Here is a 20,545-nt window from a genome sequence, read left to right on the forward strand (position 1 = left end):
TGCAGTGCTTCCCTTTTGCAATCACGATGATCCTCGCCTCCTCGGCGTTTGATTTTGCGGAAAAACTTGGCCACCTCTTACGTTTGATGTGGTGTCACTGTCAGCGTTACCGTCCCGGACTTTTTTCTGGCGGCGCGGCCGGGACTTCTCGTTTTCCGTTTTTTATTGACGAGCTCGACGTCGTCCACACACGGTTGCCCCGTACGGCACCCGCGGCGACACATGGCCGGGCTACAAGCATACGTCTCCCTCCTCCGTCCCCACCTCAAGGCTCGGCTCCCCAGTTGATCCCATCCCCATCCCCATCCCCGCCTCAAGGGTTCCAGAAGCCCACCTAGCCAGCCCGCCAGCCACACCTCTTCTCCCTTCTCGCGGGCACCATCGAGCTAGCTAGCCAGCTTCTTCTTCCCCTGTGCTCTGCCTCTGCTGGAGGGAAGGCATGACGAGCGATCAAGGGATGGATCGGTACGAGGTGATGAGGGACATAGGGTCCGGGAACTTCGGGGTGGCCAAGCTGGTGCGCGACGTCGCCACCAAGGAGCACTTCGCCGTCAAGTTCATCGAGAGAGGCCAAAAGGTACTAATTTAATTAACCACGCGGCACCCTCATCCACTCGGAGCTCCTATTTTCAAGATATATTCCGCGTGCAGTATCCTGGGTTTAATCTCGCAATTTTTAGTGGTGGTATCTTACGAGGATCGAATTTTTTTTGGAATGTCATTTTCCTCGCTTTGTGGGCTCCTCTGTTTTTTATTTTCTTGAGTAATAGGCTCCTCTGTCGGCAATCGAGCAGACCATCCCGTGATCTGATGTTCTCCGTGCTTTCGAATCACTCCGGAAATGTTGGGCGGTGAATTTGGTGGCTAGGACGTGATCGCCGCTTTGTTTTGTGCTTTACCTGACGGGTTTATGGGAGGTTTCTTGTCGTCGGAGCATATGCTACGGTCGATAAATGCCGGTGATGGCACTCTGCTTTTGAATGCTTTCCAGTTTAAGCTCTCGATTTTCACATCGGGGTGTTAATTGGCTTTAGTATTGTTGGATTTGATAATTCGTAGCTTGTGCAGTTGATTTGTTTTCAGTTCAGTTTGTTACATGTTTTTTATTTACTGACAAATCAGCTCGATTCACTCTCACCCCGTGCTTCTCTGAAAAGGTAAAGAAGGAATTCCCAAAACAATGAATAGTCACTCACTCACTCTTCCCGTGGTTATCTGAAAAAGGTAGCGAAATGATTCCAGAAATGGAGTAAATTGCATTTTATGTGGCCGGTCAATCATATCTTGTTTGACTTACCTTCTTTGTTTTTTTGCTACACGTGACTAAATAGTCTAGTCCAAACCTTTATGTATGGCATTCTCTCAACTCTGAAGGAATCTAGCAGAAACAAACAATTCTGAAATAGAGAACACCTGTCATGGTAGGTCGAGGAAGTATCTAGCGCATGCCAACCTGCCGTTGCTTCCCATGCTTCCCTCCAATAAAGATACCCGAAATGAGCTGATAGCATTGACACGAATGAATCCACCTTGCAACGGAATTCTAATATAAATTATACTGTACTATTCATTTGCGCAAAAAAAAATTGTACTATTCATTAGGGCTTCGTTTGTTATTGTGGCTGCTTTAACATATACGGTACTTAAGGAACTAACGGATGTCCCTTAGCAAACCACAGTCTTCTAATTATGCAGAAGTTACTAGCATGAACCAGGCTATGCACTACTATAAAATTATTATTATTTTGTACAACTTTCCTCAACTTGTTTTCGGTTAAGCTCCATTCATTAGTTTCTGTTGGCTCCTTAGTCTCCTGGAGCGAATGCTTTGCGGATCGTCCGATCAGGAACTGTGTGGCTGCGATCACGCCACATGTCTTGTGGCAACTTGACCTGCGTAATTGGCAACTTGACCTGCGTAGGTGGAAACTTTAGTTCTACGAGGGTGGCAACTTGAGTTCTTTGGAGGTGGCTTCAGCATTTGCTGGGCGTTTCTAACATCTGTATGTCCTGTTCGTACATGTCAAGAACAGTGTGCTATGCTATCCATTTCGTTTTATTCTTATTCCATGATGAAGATCTACCAGAGCTCTACTCAACAGTTCAGCATTTCTTATTGCATGATGAAGAATTCTTCAGTTTTTCTTTCTCTGCGGGGCCCTTTGTTTCAATGGTTAAGTGCACCAGAGATCCTCAAACTATTTTGGGTGTCTCACATAGGTCCCAAAACTTAGGAAGTTATCATCTTGGTCCTTGAAGTACAATTAGTGACTCATCCAGTCCAAATCAGTTGAAATCAGCTAGCACGATGACCGTTGGCAGGAAGTATTTCGGGGTTGATTTGGACCTGAATGAGTCACTAAGCATACTTTGCGGATCTAGATGACAATCTTCAAAGTTCCGGCACCTATGTGGGACACCTGAAATAGATTGGGTGGCGCATTTCACTCTTGTTTGAACTTATCTGGGGTGCATTAATTAACACCAAATGTTTCTTTTGTTCCATAGATTGATGAACATGTTCAAAGGGAGATTATGAACCACCGGTCTCTGAAGCATCCAAATATAATTAGATTCAAGGAGGTAATTTCTCGCTTACTCCTTCAAGAATATCCTTTGACGAAATTGAATTCAGGAGTAACTGATCATGCATCGTACTTACGCATCAGTAAAAATACTATTCCCTCCGTTCCATAATTCTTGACGAAATATTTCATGTATCTAGATGCATTTTAGGAATAATACATCCATTTTTGGGCAAATTTGAGACAAGAATTATGGAACAGAGGGAGTACACAATTACAGATCTTTGTTGCTGTTACAGTTGAATGTAGCTCATCAAGGTGATTGATTTCCTGGACTGATGATATAAAAAGATTCCGAAATTACTCAATTGTTTCTCCTCTCTCTGGAGAAGACCTATTCCAGATAGAAAGTTATGGTTATCTGTGATTTACCACTTATTTTTAATAGGACGGCGAATGGAACATGTAACTAAAAGTTTAGGTGCACATTAGCTATATGATATAACTCCAAACATGCTGGCTGACCACTTCGCTAGTAAATAGCTACTTGCATCGGATTGTTCCTCACTACTCAGGCAAGTTGATTTGTTATTTAGATGAGAAATGCATCTGTTGTCTGGTTTTGTTAGCCTTTGATAGGACGAGCTCCCATAAACATTGTTCCACCGCACTTCTTTTTTCACTTCCAAGCAACTTAGAAACAGTGTTTCTGTCGTACGTTTTTTCTGTTGCGTATGTTTATACATAATAATGTTTCTGTTCCACGAGATATTTTCTTTCTGGATGTCTGATCCAATGCCAAGATTGGATGTCTGACCCATAGTCCTCACCTATTTATGTTACCAGTGCAGCATGTCATTATTAGTTATTGCCTGTAATGCTCAAAGAAAGTAATAACTGTTCCAGTTGGTACCTGCTAAAATCTGTTCTGCATCCTATACTTTCCACTGTGGTGTACATACCAGATTACTTAGATTTTCCTCTTTAACTATTCTATGAATGTTGAGTCGGTACTTCAGGCTCTTGAGTAGGAAGTTTAGAATTGATGAAGCCTCTTGAGGCTCTTGAGTAGGAAGTTTAGAATTGATGAAGCCTTGTGATTGTTGCTAGCAGTTTCCTTTCTGTTCACCTTGAAATATCAATGTTTGTATGATTATCGAAGACTTAGTAATAACACCTGCATTCATGCTTAAACAGATTTAGTTTTTCAGGTCGTGCTAACTCCCACACATTTGGCGATAGTTATGGAATATGCCTCTGGCGGTGAGCTATTTGAAAGGATTTGTAATGCAGGAAGATTTAGTGAGGATGAGGTTGGCAATACCAGTAACATGTTTCTGGGACTTTCTTGAATGGACACTTTTTTTTTGACTGAATTCTTGAATGGACACATGACATTACGTTGACTACTTAATATTTTTTACAGGGAAGGTTCTTCTTCCAACAACTGATCTCAGGAGTGAGCTATTGTCATTCTATGGTACCTACTTTCTCAAGCTAACTTGTAGAGAATAGCTTAAGTAAAACAATCCTCACACTTTACCATTTTATTTTGTCTGCAGCAAGTATGTCATAGAGATCTGAAACTAGAAAATACTCTGTTAGATGGTAGTGTTGCACCTCGACTCAAGATTTGTGACTTTGGTTACTCCAAGGTATTGCCGTGCAGATAATATGGCCTTCCAATGTTGCATTTTCATCGCCTAAATCAGCACCCTCCCTTATTTTCAGTCTTCTGTGTTGCACTCTCAACCGAAATCAACTGTTGGAACACCGGCATACATTGCCCCAGAGGTCCTCTCTAGAAGAGAATATGATGGAAAGGTAAATTTTGCTTGGTACTGCATAATTTATTTTGGAGTAAGATTTCAATGGTTTTAGGTACCATCTGAAGCTTCATGCCACCTCTTGTAACTAGGTCGCCGATGTTTGGTCTTGTGGAGTAACACTTTATGTGATGCTTGTTGGGGCATATCCTTTTGAGGATCCTGACGAGCCAAGGAACTTCCGGAAGACTATCACTGTGAGTATACCCATTCCCACTTTTTCTGTATGGTAGCTTTGGATCGTTTGTTTCTGATCCCTATCAATGGTTTACTTTCAAACCCTCTGCAGAGGATACTCAGTGTGCAGTACTCAATTCCGGACTACGTTCGAGTCTCAACGGAGTGCATACATCTGTTGTCCCGGATTTTTGTTGGAAATCCTGAGCAGGTTATATATTCTTGTCTTGAAATAGCTCAGTTCTAAAGCATCAGGCTGCATCAATTGTGTGGGAGCATATCCACCAGGGTTCTTGTTTCAATGAAACTTTGCCAAAATTCTGAGAAAGGAAACACGGTCATTTCAGTTTGTACATTAATATTTACACTTTGGTCAAAATATTTCGGGGCCACATGAATTCAAGCCAAATTGATACAAGATCAAGACTTTTGTCAGAATGTCTCATACTGTGCTTGGATTTCCGTTAAAGTCAATCCAAAATTTCGGTCATTGGGCTGAATAGAAAACTGAATTGTCGGCTTTTGACTCGTGCAGCGGATAACAATCCCGGAGATCAAGAACCACCCATGGTTCCTCAAAAACCTGCCAGTGGAGATGACAGACGAGTACCAGAGGAGCATGCAACTGGCAGACCTGAACACGCCATCGCAGAGCCTGGAGGAAGTCATGGCGATCATCCAGGAGGCGCGGAAACCAGGCGACAATGCCCTGAGGCTTGCTGGGCAGGTGGCCTGCCTCGGGAGCATGGATCTCGACGACATTGACTTTGACGATATCGACGACATCGACGTCGAGAACAGTGGGGATTTCGTGTGCCCGTTGTGAGGCCCCACCAGGAGTGGTTCAAAAATCATCGGGATTTAATTTGTTTGTGGAATTATCCGAGTGTGGATCCCTGTCGTGGCATGCTTCGTTTCGTTTCTGGATCAGCAACAGAGAGGGTAGCGCAATCTGTGTATAAATACGAAGTATCAATAATAACACTGATTTACATGCTTGTTATTCGCTCAGTGCATTCTGCGCGTCATATTTTTTTAGCGTATAACTCATATTTCGTTCATTAAATTGGTGATATAGACATATGAATCAAATAGAACTAAAGTTGTCACTAACACAGAACTAATCGAGAGTCTAGCGCCAAGAGACTAGTATGTTCCGGTTTGGGTGACATTCTAGCTCTACGCTTTCTTAGTTTGTATATCGGTTCTCCGTGTGGCTTGTCATACTTGTGGATCTAGTCATGTTTTACAATTGTTAAAACTAATGTACAACTTTAGGCTGTATGCATTCTGAATGCAGAGACAGGAGGTAATAAAACTTTCATTATCTAAAAAGACTAACACAGAACAAATTCTCCCTGCCCTTCTGAACGCAGCGGGGTAAAGTTGTTCATATAGAACTCAAATTGCCATCTCTCATATTAAAGTTGCCATAGTTGACGCGATCACAAAACTATTATCACCCACAAGACACGTCTTCCTAATCGGATAGCCAACGGAACGTTCGCTCCGAAAAACTAAAGAGCGAACATTCACTCATTATAAATTCCGATAGAAACATGTGTGTGCGCCGTATAAACCCAAAGTCACCTAAAGTCCCAAACGGAGGGAGTAGCACCCTTGCAGTTCTTGAACAAGTAGGCGTTGGCCATGCGCGACCGGTCGTGCACTGGCTAGTACGTGAATCAATTCAGGGTTCATAAAATCTAACTGCATGATTCAATCAACCGAGAAAGTTTTAGCAAAAGGAAAACTAAAGCCTCAATATTTACTTGCTTTAAAGAAGTACCAAATATATTAAGATTTGGTGTGGTCTCCTCACATTTTTTTTGTGTGATTTATGTGAGTTTCCTCAGAGTGTATCCTTTTTCTAACAAATATGTTCAAATTCAGTATCCTGTTTGATTCTTTTTGGCTTGGCAATAACAAAAAATATATTCTCCGCACCTCCTTTGTGATTCCAACGGAGAAACAAATCACCAAGTCAAATCGATCTCAATTTGATTCAAATTCAACTGAAATTCCACAAGCTTCCAAAATCAGTTGTATAAACAATTAATCCCCACATCAAATCAATCGTGATCAATCCGTGCATTACATGTACATGTACAACAGATCAAACAAAGAAACAAAAGCAAAAAGGGGAACGGATTCATCTTGCGACGAGTCATCATACCGCGCGGTTCTTGCATCCAGAACAAAAAAAAGATCAAACGCGAAAACGGCGGAACGATATGACGCGCAGCGCACTGCAAGGAACATGTGTACACACTACTACACAGCACGATGTAATTTCTTGCCTTGCGGGTCGCACGCGTTGCCCGACGGCGGCGGCCTCTTCACCCCGCGAGGCGCCAGATGCGGCGGCGCGCACAGCACCTTGACGGTTTTGAAGGCCGCCGCTTGCGGCCGCGGAAGCGCCACCTGGTCGGCTGGCTTCTTATTCGTGGCGGTCGACGACGGCTGCCGCGGCAACTGGGGCTTCATGGCATTAGTAGTGCTCCACGGCGCCCCGCTATTCGGCGCGCACAGGGCTAGGACGATCGGCCTGTTATCGGTCTGCGGCGGCGGCTGCCGTGGCCGTGGCTCCGTCGGGCGCGCGCGCGGGTAGTACTCGGCCCGGGCGTCACGCAGGAGCACATGGAAGAAGAGCTCCTCGGCCACCTCCTTGTTCTCGTCTATCATGCCCTCCCACACATTCACAAGCTCGCCGCTGGACATGCCCGCGAAACTGTATCCCTCCTCCTCGCTGACACTCGTGGCTACCGGCGGCGCTCTTCCCTTCTTCGTCTTCTTCTTCTCCATGGTTTCCTGATCCGGCGCCTGACCTAATCGAAATGTGATGTCGTGCTGTCTGGGCGCCTGCGTGCGTGAGGCCTGTATAAAAGGAAAGGATCGTGAATACGATGCGAAGATGACTCGGAGACGGACTCGGTTTACGAATAGTAGCTGGGTGCCTGGGTGGAATCAGGGGAATTAGTTCTTTTTTACTCCACCTCTTATTACGCGTTTGCTTGCGGCGTGCAGTGCACGCTAGCTCCGTTTTAAGCACCGGCAAAGAGATTCACACGCAGTGTCATCTTCCTCGGCTTTCTAGCTAACAGGCAGTGGCTGAGCTTGATGGCAAATCAAGGGGACTAGCACTTTGATTCTTGATTACACATGCATGAATCAAGCATTAATCTTACTCTATAAAAGGCATGTAAAATCATGATGCACTTTTTTTTTACATCGAAATCGCGATGCATTTTTTTTACATCGAAACCATGATGCATATTTGTTTGCAGGTGTTGCACAATTGCTGGATCCCATTTGCATCCATAGTTGTATCCCAATCTCTTTGGGGTGTTTGGTTACGCAGCTCGCATCTGGCTTGCACCAAACCATGCAAATGTTGGGTTGTTCGCTTTCCTGGCCCACATGGAGGAGCTGTAGCTTGGATGCAATAAATGGCCTTGTCAACCTGCATGTGCGGTACGGCCGAATTGGCCTTTTTTTTGCTCAACCGGACTGTTCATCTCCCCCCGTCTCTCTCCCATCTCTCCCTCGCATTGTCTCGACCTTTCCTCTGCCTCTCTCTGCTTCACATCGGTCTACTCCGATGGCGCTCTGCCGCCCGCTCCTCCTCCTCCATTCCTTTGCAGCCCTCTCCTTCCCATCGATCGAATCTGATCGATGGCAGTGGATGAACGCTGCACCCGCTCCTGCTGCTGCTCTGTTCATCCCACTCGTTGCCCGCTCCTCTTCTCGTTTGCATCCTGCAGGTACGGTCTGCATGCAGTGAGCCTGCCCCCCGAATGCCGCATCCTCGCCGTGATCATGCAGTGGCCATCTTTTTTTTGAATTGTCTTTAATTTTAACTAAATCTGACGTTCATTACAGATACAATGCTTTGATTATGCCGTAGCCATGTTTTTCTAGGGGCCATGTGGGCAATGTTGAACACACCCTTTGTTTTTTTTTTTAGCGAAACACCCTTTGGTTAATGCTTCAGTTTCAGGGGTACGGTCCTTTTGGGCTCTTTGGCTGCTTGAAAAAGGAAATCCAAGGATTTGTACTAGATGGGCCGAGCAAACCAGGTCGCCACCAACACCTGTTACCGGCTCTGGGCCCAAAACCATGACTGCTATTCCTCGCTCGATAATCCGGCCCAGGCCTCCCCCAGAAAAAGGAAACATCTAATCCAATCCAACGGCTGAGATCATACGTTGCTCCCGTTGGCAAACCCCTAACTCCAAGCCACTATATAAGTTCCCCTCCGCCCTTTCACCACCAGCCTCTTAGACGAAAACCCTAACCCTTCCGCCGCCGCCTCCCCTCTCCTCCTCGAGCCCGGGCGCCTCGACCGCTCGAGCTGCCGACCTGACGCCACCATGAAGGTAACCCATTTCTCCCCTCCCCCAGCGCTTCGATCATACTAGTTATTCTCCAGATTTGATCTAACTTGGGTACTTATCTTTTCGCAGTTCAACATTGCCAACCCGACCACCGGGTGCCAGAAGAAGCTCGAGATCGATGACGACCAGAAGCTGTGAGTGCTTTTTCCCTTCTCTCTTTTCCGCTACCTCGAACTGTTTTTAGATGCTCGATCTGTGATTAGATGCGTGGAAATAGCTCGCGTTCTGTTAATTTAGCGTCAGCTAGCTCTTAATGAATTTTGTGGTCGATGCGTCCCTACGCGCTTTAGAGATTGAGGATACCGGTTGCTGTTTGTAATTTGCTAGTGAAAAGGCGATGAAAATCGGTTGGATTTATATTTTGGTGCAAGTCTGGTGAAAAACTGTCTTAAATCAAACAGTTAAAATCTTGGAGATTATGTTAGCAGTTAGTTTTGTTAGGAATAGGAATAGTAACATCCACTTGAATGTAATTAACTAGTAAAGCCTTAGGCAGTTTCGTTGGGGAGATTACGATTCTATTCTTGTGATTGTTTGGTGGATCTTAGTTGATTGTAAAGTGACAGTACTCACCTTAGTGAGATTTATTTATGCACAAGTATGCTTGACAAAGTTTCTATCTTTTTGTTGCAACAAGAGAACTGATGATTTTAGTTATACCTTCGTAATATACATGGGTTCAATTCTATGTCACTTAGATGACGTTATTTAATGTTTTCATTTGATTTGACTCATTTTGAACTAATATAATGACGAGCTGTAAATAATGCTTCTGTATCTGTTGTGCAGGCGTGTATTTTTTGACAAGAGGATCTCCCAGGAAGTTCTTGGTGATCATCTTGGCGAAGTAATTTCTTTAACAAATTTATTTGATGATACTTGACTGTCTTGCCATTTAAACAATGGGTCTCTAAGATTGTTTCTTGTACAGGAATTCAAGGGTTATGTATTCAAGATTATGGGAGGCTGTGACAAGCAGGGATTTCCCATGAAGCAGGGTGTGCTCTCTTCTGGACGAGTTCGCCTTCTGCTCCACAGGGGTAGGTGTTTCTTCAACAATTTCTTATTTCTCATTCATTAAGTGACTTTTACTGTATGCTTACCTGTACATAAATTCTTATGTCTCTACTCCATTTTAATGTGATGATAGGCACCCCCTGCTTCCGTGGATATGGCAGGCGTGATGGTGAGCGCAGAAGGAAATCTGTCCGTGGTTGTATTGTCAGCCAGGACCTCTCTGTCATCAACTTGGTGATTGTTAAGAAGGGTGATAATGATCTTCCTGGCTTGACTGATACTGAGAAGCCCCGGATGAGGGGACCCAAGAGGGCATCTAAGATCAGGAAGCTGTTCAACCTTGCCAAGGATGATGATGTCCGCAAGTATGTCAACACATACCGCAGGACCTTCACTAACAAGAATGGTGAGCTTATGTGCATAACTAATCTTTGATCTTGTTGTCAATTGACCATGCATTCTTGAAATATGCATGGAGCCAATTATTCAACCTTGCACATACTTCTTGCATGAAATTGTTATGTAGCTGACATGGAACAAACAATTTGCTCTCAACTGTCAATTTTGTCCTTCAGGCAAGAAGGTGAGCAAGGCTCCCAAGATCCAGAGACTTGTGACCCCATTGACCCTCCAGAGGAAGAGGGCCAGAATTGCCAAGAAGAAGCAAAGAATTGTTAAGAAGAAGTCTGAGGCTGCTGAGTACCAGAAGCTGCTTGCTCAGAGGCTCAAGGAGCAGAGGGACCGCAGAAGCGAGAGCTTGGCGAAGAAGAGGTCTAGGCTTTCCACTGCCAAGGCTGCTCCTGCTGCCACTGCATAAGAAGATGCTACTGCCCCTGCCTACCACCAAGTTATAGATGAGGAACCGCTTTGTCACTGTGATGGATAGGCCTGCTACTGCTAGTTTTCATCGTTACTTGGTGCTATTTTCCATGGACAAGTTGAGGTTGTGTCGAAATTTTTGAGAACCTGTTGATGTTATTTCTGGAGCTATAACTTAATTAATGCTATCTACTTGGTTTCTACTTTCGTCTTGCTTGCTTCTCTCGTCTGCCGTTGCTATTATTGCACTGGTTATCTGATACTGTAGTCTTGCATTAAGCTGGGAAACTAAATCCGGTGCAAAGCACAACCGTGTTTGAGGAACATAGTTTGTTAGTTTGTTTATTTGAAACGTTGTTTTGCTCAATCGTTGGACATAGTTTGGTAGTTTGTTTATTTGGTCTGGAGGCCTCATCAGAGCCTCTCAGGTTGCGAGGAGCTGAGCAAGGAAACTGAATTTAGAATGCCAGCAAATAAGAAGCACTTCTGCAGCGAGGAAAGGAGTAGAGGTGCACCTTTGAAGATTGCTTCCGCCTTGTAGCTGATTTGATGAAGATCTCTTTCGAGCATTGTAAGCGGGTGGCAAACGAAGTGTCTCGTGAAGTAGCGTAGCTGGTTAAGTTATCAAACCCAAGTTCCTGGGTTGATGATCCCCCTTAGCATACATCCCCTTGTTAATGATGCAACAATTGTCTAAAGTCATCAATAAAAGGGTTCTTTTGCTGTAAAAAAAGGACCTAAGCCTGACAAGCACCGCTGCATCCCACTGCACCCCTAGGCCGAGATTTTCTCTCGAGGCAGAGAGCTTGTGCTACGGTCCACGAGATTTCCTCTCGAGGCAGAGCTCGTGCTGGATGCCCCAGGTTCGTGCCACCGGAAGAAAATTTCATACGACCGGGTCTTTCCGTCCAGGGCGCTGGAAAGCGGGTGACTCTCCAAAGCCTGATGCCAAATCCTGGATCACATACAGAGTTCTGCCTCCAACTCCTCGTCCACGCAACCAAGCTCAGGAAAATGCCAGGAAAGTCTCTAGGTTCGCCTCCGCCAGATGCCGGGAAGACGGGTAATAGGGGTCTATGCTCACGCCGGGGCTCCGCCTGCCTCAATCCAAAAGTCTCAAACGTGTTAACTGACCCATTTTTTCGATGTTAATGCTGCAACTGGATATGGATTTGTTTCATAAACATAGTGTCTTCACATGGATATTGCTAAAATGTTGCAAGGTTTTGCTTATGTGTTTTACAGACCAATGTTGCAGAGATAACACATATATACAAACAAATACACTGCTACAAGCTAGGTTTTCATGTTGCATTGATCGGACGGTCTAGACTAACCAAGTATCACCGACTGCATTCCTGTCATAAGGTCGCCTAAGAGGAAACGACTTCTGTAAATTCGGAATATGTTGCACTGCAGTACAACTGCCGGCTTCACAGCGCACACAAAAAACCTAATCATATAAGTAGGGCCTTAGTAACTCGGTGACAATGCTGATATGCACTGCAACGGAAGGCTGTCAACTCCGTGACAATCCAAAAGGCTGTCTCAAAAAAACCCAATAATCCAAAAGGCTGCCTCGAATGAAACAAACAAAAGCATGGTTTGGGCCGTTATTATTTTCTACTCTTCAACGAAGCTGGGTGATGTGTTGAAAGGGAACACCGAAACAGAATACACGGATATTTTCAGACATCTTTATGAGGGTGTTAGTCGCAGCGAGTCAGCTACAGACTGCAGGAGGCAACTGTTGGTATCGGTTCAGCTCGTCCCAGACCAGGTGCTCGACATCCTCCCACGACGTTGCGGTCCTCAGCTCCTTCCACAAGCCAAATATAGCTCCCAAGACGTTGTCGTCATGTAGTATGCAGTAGCACCTGTAACAGCACAGATCAGAAGTGTTTCCCCCCTTTCGCATGATACATCGATAAGGATGTCAACTGTGCAAGCATTGTTTATCGTGAGACCAGCTAAAAAGGGTACCAGGGGAGTGGTTCACACAATATCTTTGCTTCCGCAACCTCTAATATGTCACACGAATAAACATGTACTCCCTCCGTCCAACAAAAGATGTCTCAAGTTTGTCAGAATTTGGATGCATCTAGACATGACTTAGTGTATAGATGCATTCAAATTTAGTCAAAATTGAGACATCCCGTGTTGGACGGAGGAAGTAGAAGACTTCTGCAAATAATCCTATTACAATGATGTCGAAAACAAAACAAAAACCCCTCAGTTTTTCAAATGTGAGTTAACTCGAGCTATAACAATGTAGGTCTGACCGTTAATCCGGGTCAGACTCATCACCCACAGACCCTTTTTTTTAGAATGGAGTAATTTCTATGTCCAGGCTTATCTTCCCAATCAACAGATGTGCTTTACAGCAAACTTCGATCTGCCACACACTACATATCCATGAAATATTTAAAAATCCAGAACTGCATGGGTGCATGGCATGGGGCCTTTACGATAATAATCAACCAATAACTAGTTATCATCATGTATCCAAAATTCTTGAAGGAAAAGCCCTTCCAATTTTTGGGTTCTATATATAACTTTCTCAGAGGGTTCTAGTAAGAGGGTTTTGTTAAGCAGTTCCAGGTTCCAACCACCAAGAGTAATGTACACTGACCACTCTGAGATACAGCACAGAGAAGGGTAAAACATGAATAATGCGAATTACTTCTGAAGCAAGCAAAATATCCTTACATCGCACGATATGATGCCCTGCTGAACTTTGAATTTTGCACGGACTTGTAGATATCATTGTTTGATTTCCCTCTCAAGAAAGGAAGCTGATAGCTTTGCAAGTACTCCCTGAGAAGATCAATATCACCATGAAAAACATCCAAGTGCAGCGGAATTAAGTCACATAAAGGATCACCTGTTAAGAAAAACAACATTTGAGCTCAGCTAAATAGATGTTAACTTCATTTGCAATCTAACAGAATTTTTAAGATTGCAAACTGATAGACCAGGGCATCTCAATTTAAGCATCTCCTACAGATAGTTATCCCATCTTCAGTTTCAGATGTCAGTGGTACATCATGCAAACTATATTTTCTTAATATACACATGTTAACAATTTAATCATGCATGGTTTCCAGGAAACAAAGTAATTTGGCTGCTTACCAATGGACAGATCACTGAAATCGATTATATGAATTACATTCAGTCTCTCCAGCTCTGTGTCCCCAGTGCTTTTGCCATCAGTGAATGAACCCATTTTTGTAGCCCTCTCAGTAAGAATGTTGTCGTCCATAATATCTGAATGTATCCAACAAGGGAATGTGTAGACCAATTCACCATCATCATCCTGATTGTTTGATGAGACCATTAACCACAAAGTTCAACACAGGATGCGCATAAAGAGCATAGTCAAAAAGTTACCTTAACAAATTTGATTAGGGAGCCCATATCAGGAGGCAGATATTCTTCAGCCTTCTCAATTAGAACTGTTGGGATGGAACCCCCCCTTTTCAGATATGCAAAACAAGAGTTCAAGTATCATGCGGTGTATGGAATTGGATGGCAATACAATATTGTGATAGGCTGGTAGCATGTCAGGCTAAAACGAGTCAATAACAAATCAATGCAGAGTCATTGTAAATTATATTTTGGTAATGTCAAAATGTTCAAAGCATAAATAATAGAATGGTATGTTCTGAATGCCGATATAAAAATGTTTTTGGAACTCAAGCACAATGAAGTACCGAATTTGACGTTGCAGTGAACCTTTCTATAATTTGACAACATTATTCTTATTCACTTTACATTTATTTGGACAAAAAATTGAGTTGCGCACCCTCAACATTGAAACACCACATGTTGTGGATAAAATAAAAACTATGGTGAACAAACCTGTTTTATAAGATCTTCACTTACCAGTTAGCTAGGTGCTTCTTTATATTCTTCTTTCTTCCGTCCAGAGTAGAAATTACATGTTTCCATTCAGGTGGATCATTGGCTTTCACATTACTGTCCCCAGATTGGGGTAATAGTTCTACATGTGGAAGGGGTAATGGTAATAAATGGATATTTCTCATTTGAACTCCCAAGGATGATGCAAGATTTAAAAGGTCAGTCTTGGACAATGTATCACGTCTGAAAAATGAAGAACAAAGTAAGCACATAATTACATAATTGATTAAGTAATTCTTTTCATTTTCGCTCAAGAAAAGAATAATTCTTACACGCGAGCAAAGATATCCCCTTTGCATTTCCTGGTAACCATGTAAGGCCAAATAGGTTTGTTTGAAGCATCAGGGGAACTATCCATTCCAAACTGTTGTTTGCTCCATAACCCAAGAGGAAAACAGCCGTTTGCATAAGAAAGCTCCAAAGGATAATATTTAGCCAAAACATCTGGCATTCCTTTTCCATCCCACGGGACTGTCCTGTAGGAACCATCCTCATACACAAGAAAGCCACTTGCAATGATCTCAGGGATGTGGTTGATTAAAGGTGAGCCAACTTTTTGTAGAAGATCGTAGAATTCAAGCTGCATGGGGAAGTGATCAATATCGTAGTGTCACTACCAATTTATGAAGATAAAGAAGCAAGTGCAATACCTCTGTGCCTAAACCATGAGCAGAATAACCCAACCCTCCTTCAGCATAAATTTTAATCACGTTGTCAGAGACAATGAAGACCTGAAAAATTGTGGTACAGGTTAGATACAAATAACATGAACCGACAAACATACATATATCACCACAACTTTACATTATATGGCATTTGAGTAGAATATAAGATCTGTTTAATGTATTGGCACCTGCATACAGCAGTGAGCAATAAGTAACAAGTAAACAAGGATATTACTTCTATTCTATACGAACTAGTTTCTGTGGGGGATTCCGTAACATGTGGAGTAAGTGTTTGGAACCAACACAAGTTACAATACACTATAAATAACCGGTATTTGTGAACTTAAGAACTGCCAAGCTAACATGCCAGAATTGTTTATTGACATGACAGTTTTAACTCTCAGATGGTCATTAAAGGTAAGTGTTATACTTACTGGGTTGCTACCTGTGCCAACAGGAAGCTTCTCATCCTCTGATGGTGGTGGTAAACTGTGGCATGCACTTATTTCCTCTAAGCATGCATACCATTTGTCCACATTTATTGCTAGGCATGCACCCTACACAAAAAAGCAAATGTAACAGAACAGAACATTCTAAAGAAATAGGTAATATCTTACAAGAAATAAAACCACATGATAAATTCATAGAAGGATAGAGGAAAAGTAAAATTTTATGCAAATGATAGACTAAGCTCACCTTCCATATTAGTTCTCTTAGTTCAGGTTTAAGAACCCATAGCCTTCGCAACCATTCTCTTGCTTCTCTCTGCCCAATTGGATTCGTAGGACTCCAGACAGAAGTATAGTGATCTTTTTCTTTCTCAAGGAATTGGGACAAGAAATCTACATTATATGAGAAAATTTGGTTGTCCAAACTTTCATGGACATCTGAAAACTCAAATGAAGAACACTGATCAACACTGTTTGAAGCTCTTACAGGCCCTGAACCTTTCAGCCTTTTTTCCGTACGCGTCATGTCAGTGTGGTTCCATTTACTCACTGTCCCAGGTGGATGGTTTTCAATATCTCTAATAGATTTGCCTGGAACAGCAAGTAAACCAGCACGACAAACTCCTTTGTGACAGTGACCAGGTGCCATGTCCAGACATACATGCTCAAAATTTGACTGATTTACAAAGTTTTGTGTAACAGCAACTGTCGTTTCAAGATTCAAAACACAGTGCCACCACCCACTGGGAACAAATATGGTCTCTCCTGGTAATTGCGTGCATTCCAGTGGCTTCTCGTGTTCAGCAAGATGAGGATAAATATCAAGCCACCACTGCAAATGAACAAAATAATGTTCAATGATATGGGAAAACTAGAGAAGTTTGGAGAAAAGCCAAAAGAAATAAGTAAATGACCTGCAAAGATGTTGGAGTCTCGATGTCAACATCACCATCTTCATCGCTTACGTGTACAGTGACACCACCAGGCACTCTTCCTGGAGGGTACAATGCCCATCTATGAAATAAGGTGGACAAGATTAGTTGAAAAACAAATTCTCACCCATTCCAATTTTTCAGCATTTCAGAACACGGGACAAACAGCTTAATAGTGCCAGAGCAGTACAAGTTGACTTTGGATAACATATCTTTACACCACCGTTTCAAAATATAGGCACAGCGTTTCTTCAGTTTCATTTTGAAATATAAGGTGTGCACATGACGATGTTTCCAAATTTTTTCACTCAGTTATCTTCCGTCTCGTATGAATATGAGCAAGCATTCTCCATTGTTTTCTCTCTTATTCCTAAGACATTAACTATGGTGACATCCTCACACTAAAATGTTCTATCTGTTATCTGATTTGCCAAGCAGGATGAATTTTTTTTCACAGCAAATATTATAATAAACAGCAACCACAAGCTTACCTAAAGAGAAGACACTATAATGACCTCGAGGAGCTAACATGTGCATGTCCATTTAACTATTACTAGCTTCCGAATTTAGAACTACATGGCGAGTACCACCGCTTGGGTGCACTATTGGGTAACACAAATATCTACATACGCATATGTAAGAACACATGTGAATACAACCTTTTTCGGCCACAAAGAAGAGTATTCCACGCGCTGGTCAATCCTGGATCAACATGCCAAGAGGCACCTGATCTTTCTGGTCCAATAATAAGCCATCTGAAGGCTGGTCGTTGGTCATAATCCAAGACATCAAAAAGATCATCTTGAAATAAATGAGGGACACTGTAATCTTCCAATAGTGCTGGTGTTGATTCTCCAAACTGTAACAATTTGTGAACTGAGAATTTTTTTCTTTTCATAACTTTTATAGCAAAAGAAATGAAGTCATGATCACCTTATCATCAAATATGTAAAGAGGGTCTTCATCATGCTGGAGTTCCATGTAAGACACATAGTCTTTTAGTGTCATTATTATCTTCTGTGGGCTTCTCTGTGATATCCTAAATGTGACTTCACCATAATCAAGCACCAACTGCTGGATTGTCCATTTAGTCCTTGCTGGCCAGGTCTCAACCAACTTACTAAGCAAAACCTAGTTGTGCAATATCAATAACATGACATCAGAAAAAAAAAATCATTACAGAACCAATAACGTAGAAAATTCACGTGCTGTAAATCTCAATTAATAGCAAGGGCAACTCAATTCTTACTGGGCTTTTTCCATCATACTGAGGACGGAACTGATCCAAAGAAAGGTCATCTTTCCTTTCCACATGTCCATTGTCAAAGGAATAACTACTCAAACTAGTAAAACATCTATACCATCTCCTGTATAAGTACAAGGAATTGAATCCTGAATGAAAATAAGTATTAGTAGGGAGATAATCAACAAAAACGCAACAAACATGAAGGTGATGTATCTTACCATCAAAATGACGAGCCTTCTGCTCAATTTCATTATTCTCAGAGCAAAGACTAAGCCTGAAAGTAAATCAATTAGTGCCCAACCTTTTCAGTGGTGATTATTGGTCACAAAGAATTATTTTCAAAATACTAAACGTTACACTATGATGGGCTAGACATAAATATATAAAATGTTACAGAATATGACATGACAAGATTGTATGGTCATATACCTAGACAATGTTGTCTTCTTCCAAGAACCTTTGTACTCAAGACGACCACCTACTGAGAGATATTTACTCATCCAGAGAGGTTCCTCGTTACAAAGTATGTACATGACACTGCAAAGTGCAAAATGAGTTAAGATAAGGTATTCTTAAGATAATGTTTCATCCTACAACATTTCAAATAGAAAAACAAGCATGGCACGTGTGAAGGTATAAAGCTCACGATCACTAGGAAATGACAATTTGAAACACAAGATGATTCTTTAGCGCTGTGCACATAGAACAAGTAATACCATTAAGCATTCAGCGTAAGCATGTGCTGGGTTGTCCAATTTCTTTTCAATTTCTTTATCCTCTGTGCAAAAAAACTACTCCTTATGAAATACTCCGTACTGAGTATTGTTATATTATGCTTGTGAGACTGTTTAGTGATCATCATTACAATGACACAATTTCAAACCTCCAAATCCATATTCCAAGCTAACACGTGGAGATTTTTGCAAAACAAATAGACAAATAAAGAATAAAACGAAGTACAGAAGGGAGCTGCGGAGACCTGCTCACGCATGCGAGGCGGCCGATGTCGGTGGGCTGGAGGAGGTCGACGACGGCGCAGAGAAGCTCGTCGGGGAGCACCGCCAGGCCGCCCAGCGCCGCGTCCCTCCGGCCGTTCCCCGCCGCTTCCATCGTCGGCGACCGGGCCGGATCCGGTGGGCTGGGTTTGGCTCACGCGTGTTGGGTTTGTGGGTGGGATCAAAGAATAGATCAGTGGGGATTGCGCGTTTGGGACCGTGTGACGCGGTGGGCCGGAGGAATTTATACGGTGGCGAGCTTTTGAAAAGCGTGCTCGCGAATTGGATTCGCCGATGCGGCCTGTCGACACGAAAACGATTCCCCCTCCGGCCCTCCCGGCGGCGTAGTCCGGTGAATTCCGTAATCGGAATACGTCAGGGGGTAGATTATATGAAACATAGGGGCTAGATTACAAGGGAAAAAAATGCACGTACGTACGTGCAAATTATACACATAAACATGGGGCATATATCTACTGGCAAAAGAACCCGTGCGTTGCTACGAAACACCGGAAAATTGTATCAAAACGTCAAATTAAATGTTGTTGTGTTTCATGAGCACGTATGTATATAGCGATTATGATATGTTTATTTTTGTGGGTTATACTCTGGTCTCTTTCTCATTTTCACATGACTTATTTTTATATTTTTCCTTGCCCTGCTCTCCTATTACTCTTGTTCCGTATTTTATTTCTCAAATCTCTTTTTCCAATTTCTCGCTCTCCTATTGACTGTCCTCTCCATCCACCCTGAGTGTGAACTCCTCCTCTCCCCGTCCCGATTTATCCCGCCACCGAACATCACGCCGCCATGCACGGCCGCTCACTTGTGCGCACCGCCTCTGCCCTTAGATTCCCGCCGCCCGTCCACTCCCGCGTGTCGTCTGCTCCCACTTGCTGCCCGGTACGACTGTGCCCTCTCACAGCCTTGTCCGCCCGTTCGCCGCACCCGCGCGCCGCCCCACATCGCGTCCGTCCACTGGTCGCCGCGCGCCGCTGCCCGTCCGGAGGGCCACCGATGGCTCGCGCCGACGCGGTCCCTACTGCCTTGTGCGAGGCCACTGCCATCCCGGGCTCAGGCTCATCCCATCGCCGTCCAAGTCCCGCGGGGAGCCACCAGCGCGCAAGAGCCGGTGGAGGCGGCGGTTGGAGCACGCGACGGAGCCACGGGTCCGGAGCCGCCTTCCACACATGGACGCCGCCGACGCACACGAGCTGGTGGAGGCGACCAAGAGTAGCGGCGGGCGCTGGCGAGATCTGAAGGGCGGCGGCGAGATCCGGATCGGGCAGGAGGTGGTGGTGAGATTCGTAGGAGAGGAGGAGGAGCGAGGAGGGCTCTGTTGGTTTCTTTCTTTTTTTTTGGCAGTACGTGTTTTTTCTGCGCTTGAGAACTGCGGGAGCCGGGATTAAAAGACACGTGGGGACAACGGTGGCAGATTTGTAATTTCGGTGAAGTGACGTATCGCAACGACCGTACCATCACCACCAATATATTAAATTGGAGTTGGTAGTGATGGTACGACCGCCGCCGTACGTCATGTCATCAAAATTACAGTCAATATGCCACCGTTCGTTAT

The 20,545-nt window shown here is 43.6% G+C and overlaps 3 protein-coding genes and 1 non-coding gene across 6 annotated transcripts; 2 read left to right on the forward strand and 2 right to left on the reverse strand.

Moving 5' to 3' along the window:
- The first annotated feature begins 439 nt into the window (after positions 1–439).
- Positions 440–5,520, forward strand: LOC106865379 (abscisic acid-inducible protein kinase). 3 transcript variants are annotated; one of them, NM_001317887.1, is made up of 9 exons: positions 440–577; positions 2,509–2,583; positions 3,737–3,838; positions 3,952–4,005; positions 4,088–4,180; positions 4,257–4,349; positions 4,444–4,548; positions 4,641–4,739; positions 5,064–5,354. In NM_001317887.1, exons 1-9 carry the CDS (start codon positions 440–442, stop codon positions 5,352–5,354), a joined length of 1,050 nt encoding a protein of 349 aa, NP_001304816.1. The 3 variants fall into 3 exon arrangements, with proteins under 3 accessions (NP_001304816.1, XP_014752532.1, XP_014752533.1); XM_014897046.2 differs by lacking the exon at positions 440–577 and adding an exon at positions 721–1,224 and having other exon boundaries at positions 5,064–5,520; XM_014897047.2 differs by lacking the exon at positions 440–577 and having other exon boundaries at positions 3,723–3,838; positions 5,064–5,520.
- Positions 5,521–8,747: 3,227 nt separating this feature from the next.
- LOC100822365 (40S ribosomal protein S6) lies at positions 8,748–10,968 on the forward strand. The gene is made up of 6 exons (XM_014897048.2): positions 8,748–8,907; positions 8,995–9,059; positions 9,715–9,772; positions 9,857–9,965; positions 10,076–10,348; positions 10,518–10,968. The coding sequence occupies exons 1-6, from the start codon at positions 8,902–8,904 to the stop codon at positions 10,757–10,759; spliced, it is 753 nt and encodes a 250-aa protein (XP_014752534.1). The 5' UTR covers positions 8,748–8,901; the 3' UTR covers positions 10,760–10,968.
- Positions 10,969–11,932: 964 nt separating this feature from the next.
- LOC100823807 (F-box protein At1g78280) lies at positions 11,933–19,304 on the reverse strand. The gene is made up of 16 exons (XM_003557739.4): positions 18,954–19,304; positions 18,404–18,511; positions 18,193–18,248; positions 17,978–18,120; positions 17,662–17,859; positions 17,388–17,587; positions 16,711–16,810; positions 16,044–16,628; positions 15,782–15,904; positions 15,333–15,413; positions 14,955–15,262; positions 14,647–14,865; positions 14,152–14,236; positions 13,894–14,077; positions 13,471–13,645; positions 11,933–12,638 (listed from the first exon to the last, which is right to left on the reverse strand). The coding sequence occupies exons 1-16, from the start codon at positions 19,082–19,084 to the stop codon at positions 12,485–12,487; spliced, it is 2,850 nt and encodes a 949-aa protein (XP_003557787.1). The 5' UTR covers positions 19,085–19,304; the 3' UTR covers positions 11,933–12,484.
- Positions 19,305–20,385: 1,081 nt separating this feature from the next.
- MIR7726B (microRNA MIR7726b) lies at positions 20,386–20,545 on the reverse strand. The gene has a single exon (NR_127027.1). It is a non-coding gene; the product is annotated as a microRNA MIR7726b (primary transcript).

The sequence above is a fragment of the Brachypodium distachyon genome, chromosome 1 (genome assembly GCF_000005505.3).
Source record: "Brachypodium distachyon strain Bd21 chromosome 1, Brachypodium_distachyon_v3.0, whole genome shotgun sequence".
In the NCBI taxonomy this organism is placed as follows: domain Eukaryota; kingdom Viridiplantae; phylum Streptophyta; class Magnoliopsida; order Poales; family Poaceae; genus Brachypodium; species Brachypodium distachyon.

Excerpts from the sequence above, each read along its gene's own strand:
- LOC100823807 (XM_003557739.4), bottom strand. The coding sequence starts at position 19,084 with ATGGAAGCGGCGGGGAACGGCCGGAGGGACGCGGCGCTGGGCGGCCTG. Across the intron at positions 14,866-14,954 it reads GGGGATATCTTTGCTCGCGT|ACGTGATACATTGTCCAAGA; the intron begins GTAAGAATTATT and ends TTCATTTTTCAG. Across the intron at positions 12,639-13,470 it reads AGGGCATCATATCGTGCGAT|GTGCTACTGCATACTACATG; the intron begins GTAAGGATATTT and ends GTGCTGTTACAG.
- LOC100822365 (XM_014897048.2), top strand. Across the intron at positions 9,966-10,075 it reads TCGCCTTCTGCTCCACAGGG|GCACCCCCTGCTTCCGTGGA; the intron begins GTAGGTGTTTCT and ends ATGTGATGATAG. Across the intron at positions 10,349-10,517 it reads GACCTTCACTAACAAGAATG|GCAAGAAGGTGAGCAAGGCT; the intron begins GTGAGCTTATGT and ends TTTGTCCTTCAG.
- LOC106865379 (NM_001317887.1), top strand. The coding sequence starts at position 440 with ATGACGAGCGATCAAGGGATGGATCGGTACGAGGTGATGAGGGACATA. Across the intron at positions 3,839-3,951 it reads GAAGATTTAGTGAGGATGAG|GGAAGGTTCTTCTTCCAACA; the intron begins GTTGGCAATACC and ends TATTTTTTACAG. Across the intron at positions 4,181-4,256 it reads GTGACTTTGGTTACTCCAAG|TCTTCTGTGTTGCACTCTCA; the intron begins GTATTGCCGTGC and ends CCTTATTTTCAG.